Here is an 11,853-nt window from a genome sequence, read left to right as displayed (position 1 = left end):
CTGAATGACTGAGGTCTATAAGTCTTACTCCTTTCCTAACTGTGTAAAATATACAGCAAACTGATGTTAAATTGGCATGTAATTTGATGTTGTCTTACTTTGTTATTTTATGTTATGAAGACTTTGAGTTGGTCAGGAAAAATGTGGGAATAATTGAATATGCCCAATGTCATAAATGTATGCAGGCCTACATAAAAGGTGTGTATTTTCATCTCAGTCCAAATTCGCCACATTTTTCTTTCCAACATGACTTTACTCAGGCTATTCCACATTTATTCTTTTTTTTTTTTCAGCTCTAACTTAGTGATGTCGGGATGCTGTCTCCTAATTCCCCGTCTGCCTGGAGAGGACATGCTGTATGTCTGTGACAAAGTAAGTGCTGCACTTTTATTTTTTTATGGGAGACGGGAATTCCATCTGCTTTGTGACTAGAAAGATAAGAGGAATATTTCTTTGCAACATTATCATGTTTTACTTATATGACAAAGAGATGAAATAAATCTATCCGACCGGATTTGTTTAGAAACCAAAATCAAAGCTTAAAGGGATGGTATAGTATTGGTGGAGGTGAGGATTTGGGCTTTTAACTTTTTGTGATATACCAAGAACCTACTTATGAAATAATAGAGAGTATGCCATTCTAAGAGGAATTCTAAAGATTATTTGATAAAAATTGGTTTTGAAATGGATGAGCCATCCAAAAACAAAATAAAACGCAGCGATCGTGATAAAAAGTGAGTCCTATATTATATTATCATTGCTCTGTTTTGGATATCGCAGGTATTTCAAAACCATTTCTCATTATTTCAGCAAAAGACGTTAGAAACCTGAAGTAGATCTATGCAATCAATTTAATTTTCCATTTTCTGGTCAATGGTCATAGTTGCAACCTTTTAGTTTATGTAAGCAACAAAACCGCCTATAGTGTAAACGACCTATTTCCTTCGAAATTTTATTCAGTCATTATTTATTCATGCCAAAATCTCTTTCAGAACCTGACAGGACTAAATCCCACAATCTTCACTGTGAATGCCGCGCACTATTTGGCTGGATGGTTGTGAAATCTGCCCGAATTCCTGTATACAATCGTGTCTTTCTTCGCTACAATGTTTCCGGCCTGCTGTGCTCTGTGGCTTTCAGTATCCCAGACAAGGCAGAAACACCCGATGCATACTTCAGCAGTACATTGCAAGCCTTGATCTGAACAGGCAACTATCACGAAGAAAAACCTACGGCATTTCATTAACAATATTGTTCAATAATTGTCTTGATATAGTTTACCAGCCTAAAGTTTTCATGGTGTATACTTTTACAAGGAATTGTCACCAGAGAAATGATGTTGTTCAGCTTGTCCCTCCGTTCGTACATCAGTCTGTTATCGATTATGGCAACGTTGTATCACGAAGGGAAATGAAACGAAAAGTACAAGTGGACAAGTTAATGCAGGGAGATTACTTTAGCAGTTGAACACATCGTCACAAATTGAGGTATATCGGAAAATCCGTTGAAGAGCTATATATACACATATATTTAGAGTTTCAGTGCCGCCATTACGAGATGAGAAAGCTACATCTTTGACGTCAACCATGGAAAATTATATAAAGAAATGTAAAGAAAATAGGCATAGTTTCACGTTTCTAGCATTTCAAAAGGAGCACTTGATTTACTTCTTCCAGAAGGGGGTGGGGGTAATATTACCCTTAACATTATGGCAACGACAAATAACTGGAGGGAATTTGTACTTTTCATTTAGAATCAGATTTTATGGAATTCCCTTGATATTTTCGTCATATGCGTTTCCATACATGAAAGTGACACTGAAACTTTAAAAAATGCATAACTTCCACTGGATCATACGATTTTCCATGTTCACTTATGTGTTCTTATGATATTGCTCCAATCCACGGGTACATTTGGGTTTCATTCCCCTTTAAGTACTGTTTGAGGTATCCAAATGAAACTTTGCATATGTATGTACGATTCGATGAAGTTACTTCTACCACATTGTGGGTGCCAGCGTTCAAGGTCAAATATTGTAGGTCATTGTCAAATTCTACAATGACATTTCGTGCTCTTTCTTTGTATCTCACCTTGTAAGCACTGTCGACATAGTAATGTGGTGTTCTTTTAATAACTTTCCACACTTTTGAGCTATATGACCACCAAATTCACTCCCCAGAACATCTAAAGATGGCTGTCAAGTGTTGATATTGGTGAAGTCCGACTCCGTCAACAGTCAAAAAGTCAATGAGCTTACATTTGAAAATCAGTGTAATCACAAATTCGATATGTGGGCAAGACATCACTTCGCTTTTACCTTGTTAGATGGTGAATATTTGTGAAGCTTCCGTTTCTAATTCATACAGCATCAGCATACCTTATGTCTGAGAATAGTGGTAAAGAAGATTAGATACTTTGGCAACAGCGTGTAAAATTCGCAAAATTTTATTTTGTGCCTTATTTGCTGAACAAACGTCGTAGGAGGACTACAACCTGCCAGGCAGTATGGCGGAACAATTACTCTATTATTAGCGTCATAGAATAAATGACAATGATGTAGTTCTGAAGCATGCTATTCATTAGATACTTTTGCAATGACTCCATGTATACTTTTAATCGAACTAGGTATATAATCATCAATATCTTGTACTTGAATAACGACAGAATGATTTCGGTGAGGAAAGTTTTCTGTCACGTCATTTAGGAATAAGGGAACGTGTCAATATTATGCTATTTGTTCCATAGTTATTTCTGGTGTGGTTAAATGTATTTTCCTTTTAAAAAATCATTTTATATATACCTACGTTGCATCCAGATGCTTATTCGTTGAAAAATATGGGCAATGTATTCAAAGGACAAAGATCATACACTAATGGGCCTAGGGTATACAACATTTCACTCGTTGTTGTTGTTTTGCTTTGTTTTGTTTTGTGTTTTTTTTTTTTGGGGGGGGGGGGGGGACACGGTTCAAAGTGTCCTGAAACCTTGTATAATACATGCATTTAGTCATGTATGATGCCAAACTGTTCCCGCTCATACAAATGCAGCCGTTTCAAGGAAATAACATAAGAATATTCTTATACTCCATGATTTGGTAATGCTTAAGTGGTTCATAAGAGTCCAGTGAAACTGTGTACAGAACAAAAAGTGGATTTGACAACGGTATACGATATCCGCAATTTACTCTTTGACGGGGTCTATCATCCGATTAATATGTATAAGAACGGTAGTCCCCTATTCGGAAACTACAAGTTAGATAAGCTGCAATCATTTTGCACGCGACCATGGCGTTATAGCCAAAGGTGATCTGCAAATCCCTATGTGCCTACAGGGGATTGGAAAACGTAACAACTTTCTATGTATAGAACAACGAAACAGAAACTGGTGCATGTATTATTCTCAGTCACTTTGTTAGTCATTATGATGATTTGCTCATTGCAGTTCCGGAATCTCAGCTCGAGGGACTCGAATTGATCACCCAAAACAAAATCTGAAAACAAAACCATGATAACTGCGATTCTGCCTAGTCTCCATTGGTAGCCCATAAGGGCTGGTATCAAGTTCGATTTTCATATTATAATTATACCTTGTATTTAGATGTTTTCATCGAAATGCCCGTATACCTGAATATGGTATGCGTATGTCAGTTAAGTATCTAAACCATAATGAATTGTAGTCGTAATCTAAGTGCCAAGAATCTCATGATTTGAATAAGTGTGAACACCAAGACATGTCGTGATAAGGACTTTAAGACAATTGGCATCGTCATTATAAAACAAACTCCTAATTGTAAGACATGTTTTAAATTTTAGATAAATTCATGTCTATGCTGGAAACATATCTTTTTGATGATTCATGATGACGTCACTGTTACATGAATATTGTACGCATGGAAATATGTAGGCCTATTCGTTTAAATGCATACAAACAACTTGTTAAATCCTCTTACATTTTTTTTTATATATAGATATGGTGCATACTTTAGAAATGTACGTAGCATGCTTTTGTTTTTTGAGGCTTTGTGTACTGGCAAAAAGCATATCTTATTCTTATAGATTATGTGAATAAGTACGTATTCAAGTACGTTTTGAATAAAACGTATCCAGACAAATGTATATCATATTTTTACCTCTTCCTTCATGCAGATGTATGCTCTTGCCTAGAGGGTTTGTTTGATAGATAGTGATAGTGCTCACCTCATTGGAAAGGTAATTGGGTAAATATTTGGTTTTAGCATGTCATTCAAACACAACTATAAGTTAACTTCTACATTAACATTTCAAAACTCACAAATTCCACGCACACATTTCATGATTCACAGGATCCAAATTACACCAATCTTATTTACTTTGCAGAGTGCAACAACAGCATAAGTTTGATATACTGAGCAAACAGGCTTGCATTAGTTCGCACTATTCAAGGTTCAAAGTAGTTAAGTAACCAATTGTACCTTGTTATGTATATTAAGTATATTTACCTTATAGGTATAATGTTGCAAATATGTGGTGCTTATTTCATCCATAACTGCTGCAAAATTGCTTCTTTAAAGGAGCCAATCAGTGTCACTGCCTGTTCCTCTAGAGACGCAATATTGCCCAGTAATCTCAAGGTTCACTTGAGGTTATACTGGGCAACATTGCGCCTCTAAAGGCGTAGACAGTGACACTGACTGGCTCCTTTAAAGAAGCAATTTTGCTGCAGTCATGGATCAAATAAGCACCACATAGGTGCAACATTATACCTATATAAATGGCACAAAATCGCACCCTCAAAAGAGGCTACAATCTTGGAACTTAGGGTGCTTCTTTGCACCCTCACGAAAGGTGTAAAGTTGCACCAAAAGTAGAGGCAAGAGAGGGTGCAAAGTTGCGCCGAAAATTAAAGGGAGAAAGATCGCACCCTCAAGAAAGGTGCATCTCAGCACCAATTAGTGTGGGTGGAAAGATGCACCCTCAAGAACAGGGTGCAACTTAGCACCACTTAGTGTGGGTGGAAATATGCACCCAAGGGAACCACTTCGCACCCTCAATAAAGGGTGCAACGTTGCACCTTCTTTGGCGGTGCAAAGGTGCACCCACAGGTTGCAAAGTTATACCCTTGCGCAAGGTACCACTTTTGCACCCATTTCTCGAGGGTGCAAGATAACACCCATAGGGAGCCACCAGTGTGACATCACTTTGCACCCTTAAAAGGTGCAAGAATGAATCATTTTTTCTTAGTGTGTAGATGTCATCTGATTGGCTGAGAGCAAATTTGTCATAGAAATGTGTCAGTTGTCATGCACTAATAACACGTTTTATGAAACGGCCCCCAGGTCAACGTCCATCGCCTTCCTCGTCGCGGCACCGCGCCACACCGAACCAGGACATGACTTACCCATCCCGTGACATTGTCCCACGCGCTATCATCGCAAAGTTTGTGTACATGCGAGATCGTAATAGAATAAATGAGATCATGATGACGCTATTCATGGTTTTCTCGTAGACTCTAACAACAAAGATGAGATCAAGAGTATTGCAGAGTTCAATTGTTCTACACAGTAAGTAGTCTCGCTCTCTTTGAATTAACCAGGAAAGCACCTCGTACGTTGGTTCGATCAGGAGCTCTTCGATGATTGGCTGTTCAAATTGCGCGGCGTAATGATGACTTCGTACGGAGGAGGACTGTACGTCAGTCCGAAGTTACCTTCGTTGACATTCGGCAAGGCTCGGCCGTCGTCGGGAAAGCGAAATTTAAACCACCGAAAGATGTTGCTGAAGTACGAGAAGAGCATGGTTTCTGCCAAGTTTCGGCCGAGGCACTTCCGTCTGCCTGTATCACAAAAGAAAAAAAAATGCATACAAATTGAAAGGAAAGGAAAAATAAGAAGAGAACTGCTGAGGTGTCACCACTCTGCGGATTTAGGTTACGCTTTGGTGCTGGGACAGATAGAGATTAGTCAAACATTAAAATGCCTGCTGTGACGTATTCGTTAAGATGTGTGTCCCGACCCACAAACGTGATATTGTGGATACAGTGGTTTATTGATGGATTAAAATTTACGGATCTTTCTGATGTACACAAAATAAGTATGAAACATGTTCTGACAACGATCTGTCAACCTATTCAAAACGTCGAAACCATCTCTCCTCTCGGCACTCTAAGCAGGGCTGTTACGTATACGGACTTTTCTATACAATATTCTCGTCCCATGTATCTTTCTTCTTTTTTTTCTCGTTAGTCGTAACCATACTGTTCAAAACGACGAAACCATCTTTTTTCTCACCACACTTTCCACTCGCCTTTTTCTGTACATGCAATCCTCATTCCCTGTATCTTGCGTTTCTTCTCCGTAGTCGTACTACACCTTCGCCACACCTCATGCTGCTGGTCACTTTATTCTATACTACCTTCATATCTGCATTATTTTCTACTCGTATACTGCCGGCTTAATACCCTTGCATCATTCCCTGTTCCCTGTACATACACACCATTGCGTCTGCATTCCTCCTCTTACTACCGTCGCGAAAACTCTCGCTGCTCTCCTCTGTCAGATCCAGGGGTCAGATTCTCTCACAATACCCTCTATTAGGTCTTTTTTCCCAGAACTACCGCTTTGATTGTACACCGCAAACTTAATTACAACAAGGAATATCTTATGCGGATAGAAATAATTTTTCATGCATCAGTTACTCCTACCAACTTAGGTTGTCGCAGGTATGTTATAGCGTTGACGTCTGCAACCATCGGCCAACCACCAGTAAGAACTGCCTTACAAACATCTTATTTTGCCGGCGTGATAAAACATCAGTAAGCTGATCTACTAGCTGCATGAGGCTTGTCGACCGCCAATTAAAGTAATATTAAAATGATTGTATGCCATGTTCATAAGCCGCAAAGTCTCACGAATCTATAGCTTACCGTAAGAATCGTTTATTTCCCACATTAAATTCAGTCACCATATCAGGCTGCAATCTCAAACAATCTCACTTTTGAGAGGAGAAAAATCCTGACACTTGAATTTATGATAACAATACCTATAAAAATCAGAGTTTGATTTTTTTTTTTTACATACAGCCCTCAAAGGATTATACTTTGATTTAGCTCCCTTGGATAATTCCGAATGAAATAAATTGAATGGCGTTTATAAGACCGAAATACGTCTTTGAGATGTGTCAGGTAAAAATGTTCATTCATGCATGCATTAAAAATGAGAAAACTTCTGTCGAAAATTAGAGACTCTTTTTATGTACGCACACATAGTACATTACATGAGCATCTCTCCTTCTTCCTCCACTCCCCCTCCCCCCCCCCCCCCTCCTTTTGCAATGTCTCATTCTCACTTCTTATTCAGTGTTGGCCGCCGTGGTGTAAAAAGGGAAGTGTGATAATATTGAATGGAGCAGGTGGTTCCGACATGGACAATGGGAAGAGAAGTTTGGAGGTTACCGAAATTTGATGATTTTGATGTAATCTTTCCTCAATCCGTGTAGGCAACGCGTTGATAGTATATCCTCCCATCACGTGTCTCAATACACATACGGGATGATCAGTACATGTAATGACTTAGTCCTAAAGGAACCTCTTCTACAAACATGAGTCTTTTTGTTTGTTTCTGCATTCACTATCATATTGCAGCAACATTAAAGTTAATATTTGTCAATTTACAGATCAGCAGTTGAAACAAATTTAATTTGGAGAGGGAGACAAAGTGACGAAACTCTCATCTGAACATTAAAGCTATTTCCATTTTATTTTTCACCTCAAGGAATGCTCACCTTCGCCAAATACCATGATCGCATCTCTGCTCCCGCGATCAACTTTTCCCGCATCGTCTAGGAATCTGTCTGGTTTGAACTCGTCCGGATCCGTCCAAACGCTTGGGTCTCTATTTATGGCCCACTCGTTCACCCACACCTCTGTCCCACTTGGAATGGTATAGTCCATCAAGGTGACGTCACGGGAAGTCACGCGCGGAAGGGAGAGCGGAGCGACGCACGAGCAGCGAAGAAGCTCAAGAGCAGCAGCGTGTGTGAACGGTAGCGACGCACGTCTATCGAGTAGTATGACGTCATTGGGATCGTCCGAGACTGTGTGGCTATCAAGTTCTTCTTGGACCTTTTAACATGAAAACGAGAAAAAGTAAGCAAAAATGTAATTGGAACAAGGAATTAAACTCAAATACAATCATGACACTATGCGCCAAGTTTAGATGATTAGTATAATATTCAGTATTATGTTACTTTAAGTCTGTCACCGTACTTTGGTCTCTATAGTAGATTACCAAAACTTTTCTCCATAAAGTTATAAAGGCCGTTTCGCTGAACAACACAGTGTGAAAAATGTGTGCTGTATTCCACAGCTGCTGGGTGACATTGCAGAGTGCAAAGCGAGTGCGCTGCATGCGAAATACACTTGCCCCATCAGCTCATGCATGGTATACACGTATGCGGCAAGTTAGGAAATCGGATATTATCGATCGCTTCAACCGATACACTTATTTTTCTGTCATATATAGCCAACAATGCGGAGAGTACTGTAAAACGTATACGCTAAATTCGGTTAGGTCTCCTAGAGAAATATAGGCACATCTCTTTTTTACTATAACTCGTGAGATAAATGTGACAACAATAAGCAAATCGTGCTCCCAAATCGTGCTCCCATTCATAATAACATACTTAGTAATTAGGAAGGAAACATACTCACTTTCTTGAAAACATTGATTTATGCCTCGGTCAAAATAAATTAAAGAAAGAAGACTTGAGATGAGTTCTTTCTTTACAGGAAAAAGTCAAAATCTATTTGAGCTATACATGATATTCTTATTACTTTCCATGTTGGGTGTTTATTTGCGACGTCAGAGACCCTTCAACATAATCAGGGGTGAGAAGAAGAAAGCATGAATGACTGATAAAACGTATGAAATTAACCTTTTCTGCAGTACAGTTAAAATGCCATAACACATTTTCGGCTTTGCTTGTAAACATTCTTCAAAAAATTATCCTTCCTAAAAGCTATATCCTGCGCCTCACCATCTATCACATCAGGGCAGGACAAATCATTATGAAATACATTGTACATCAATTTCTGACGCTCTCCACAGTTTGTTTGTTTGTTTTTTGGTCGCAGATTCTATAGTGATGAAAACATTTTTCTGATGTTGATGTCAACTTCACCAAAGCCTATGTCATTTGAGAGCCGGATTGATTCGATTCCTTAACAGCTTCAAGACATGGAATTATTTTTCTCCTCTTTATGTACGAGCATTCGCCGAATTACGTTTTTCGAAACAACTTATTTTGACATCCTTTATTGATCTGACAGTACAGGTTATATCAGTGATTGCGATTGAGAAGAAAAAATATACCCGTTTCTGGATGCTTGGGTTCAAACACATGAAGAGAATTCCCCACATCAACGTTTCCGAAGTTGTCCCCGTTCCCGCGCCCAATAGATCAAACATCGCCCTCCAAATGTCGTCTGCGTCAAATTCGCTTTTCGGGACATTTTCGTACCTTCGAGATGTTTCTTTCAGGTACAGGTCCACAATGTCCTCCTGAATGGGTTCATCATCTCTCATTTGATTCTGATGACTGCCAACGATTGCTTTCAGTATGCTCTTGAATTTGTCGATATCACGTCGTAGCTTGCTGTACAGGGGCGTATAAAAAAGACGCGGGAATATGTGTGCGAGGGATACTCCCGACAGACCCCTGGATATGCTCTCCATGGCGGCGAGTGCTTCGGCGATGTCCGCATTTGTTCGGACGTCGAGGCAGTGGCCGAAACACAACGAAGAGACGATTTCGGCGATAGCAGCGCTGATTTCGGCACTCGGTTGGCACTGCTGGTTCTCTCGGAGCATGAGTTGATGGCGTAGGTGAAGTAGTGAGCTCTTCAAGGTGGTGTTGAAGGCCGAAGAATTACTCAGACCTTTGCGAAAACCGCTGAGGACTATTCTCCGATGAGTCTTCCACGTTGTTCCGTTTTCAAAAATCACGCTTCCTGTTTTGTGCGTAAAACAAAGAAACAGAAATATTCATGACTGATGGGTTTGTAGATACGGCGAGACTCTTAAGAAATATGGCACGGTGTGCAGCTTTGTCGAGGTATATAGGCCTATATACAACTATCATGCACCGAGACTTCTGAGGCTCTATAGTGGAAATTATGAATTCTCAGGTGGAAAGGAATATCACTTCTTCTTTTTTTCCTAGGGGCGCAGCTCCCAAGAAAAAAGTGCAATTTCTGCCACCAAGGAATCTATAATTTCACTAGTAGCTCGAAACAGTGCCTCATATAATTATTTGCTTTATATCCCTCTATCGAATCTCGAAATACAATAAATAAATAAATAAATAAATAAATAAACTTGTTAGAATAAATATGTTTACTTATGTAGCGCAGACGAACATTTAACAGTGCACCGCTGATGTGGATGCGTTACACAGATTAAGTCTACAAAGCCGATGCCGTTAGCACCGATATCACCGATCAGAAGTATAGTGCTGGAAAAAAAAAAACTATCGCCTATCTATGACGTCATATTCATGGTATAGTGCACTATACAATGGGCATGACGTCACGGTATATAGCACATTTACTCCATCGACATTTTTTCTTTAACATCATCAACATCATGATATTATAGTAAATGTTCTGTTTGGTAAAATGACGTTGGATTTCATTAATGAAGGATGTAAAGCTCAATAAGTCATACTAAATCCAACCAGAACAGTTTTGTGAGCCTTGCATGTTCTTACTTCGTGTTATGCTGAAGTAAAACGGAGCACAATGTGGGCTTGCACAATAATCGTGTAGGCCTAAATTAATTCCCCATCCGTATTTAGCATCCAGCTAAAAATAATGAAATGGTAAATCCAACATTTTTAGTGCTAAATTTTCATGAGGTTGGCAGAGCGACAAAATTAAAAGTGTGGATTTATATGTCATGTTATATTGAATCACCGATAGGCCCTACACTGTCATGAACAATTAATACAGGCCTATCCTTTCTGGAGAGGCGAGTCCATGAATCCCGTGAGTGGCGCCTTTACAAACTTAAAGGGGGTGCAACATACACAAAAAAAGGGGGGCGCCCAGTGCGCGGGCGCCTGGATCCGCCACTGGAAATGGAATATCCGGCGTAGGTGCCTATCGCTCTGCCCAACATCAGTAGGGCAAAGTGTTACATTTTTTTTTCTTTTTTGTTCAATGACAATATTTATGTAATTGACACAATTATTCTTTTATTGCAACGTAATTCACAGATCATGATTTTCGACACACCCTACCCTTTGTGGAGAACGCCAACTCAAGTAAAGGAGGTATTCGACGATCGGACGTGAATGCTGCATTTTCGACCAAGATTTTTTTCACGACAGGTGCACTGCTCAACACCACCACTTTGCTGCTTGGCCCCACACTGACAGTTATCAGAGGACCAAACTTGGCGGCTAGACCAGCGAGAGCCCGGTGGGGTTGCCCGCCGTAGAGTATGGCTGGAAGATTGCCAACGACGGGCCAGGCCCATGGTCCTGGTGGCAGCTTCCCCGAGCTCTTGGTTGTTTTCGTCAACACCAGGCGCGCCACCAGACACGTTACTACAAACACGAGAAGAGTCGTACTCGAGAAGAAATCCCACATTTTGAGGTCTTTGTTGCTTCTGTAGTGTGAGACCACACTTCCGCATTTGCTTCGGGACTAAAATAGTGCTCGACCGACAGAGACATGCATAGCTACTTTCTGTGCTCCTTCCCTCATGATTTCCGCTCCCGAGAATTCTGCCTTCGGTTTATGCAGTATGCCTTTGCAAACGATTTAGCACATATATCAATAGTCCTCTGTAGCTCTGTGAGTGATCTTCGAATGAAT

General features: G+C 39.9%; 1 protein-coding gene across 1 annotated transcript; it reads right to left on the bottom strand.

The window, feature by feature from the left end:
• Positions 1-5,596: 5,596 nt before the first annotated feature.
• On the bottom strand, positions 5,597-11,625 carry LOC139744126 (cytochrome P450 2U1-like). Its single transcript, XM_071654582.1, has 4 exons — positions 11,274-11,625; positions 9,347-9,984; positions 7,758-8,097; positions 5,597-5,811 (listed from the first exon to the last, which is right to left on the bottom strand). The coding sequence occupies exons 1-4, from the start codon at positions 11,623-11,625 to the stop codon at positions 5,597-5,599; spliced, it is 1,545 nt and encodes a 514-aa protein (XP_071510683.1).
• Positions 11,626-11,853: the final 228 nt, after the last annotated feature.

This window comes from Diadema antillarum, unplaced genomic scaffold (assembly GCF_040938485.1).
Source record: "Diadema antillarum isolate AM-2024a unplaced genomic scaffold, OU_Dant_1.0 seq00001138_RagTag, whole genome shotgun sequence".
Lineage (NCBI taxonomy): Eukaryota > Metazoa > Echinodermata > Echinoidea > Diadematoida > Diadematidae > Diadema > Diadema antillarum.
This window is presented reverse-complemented; position numbering and strand designations above follow the sequence as displayed.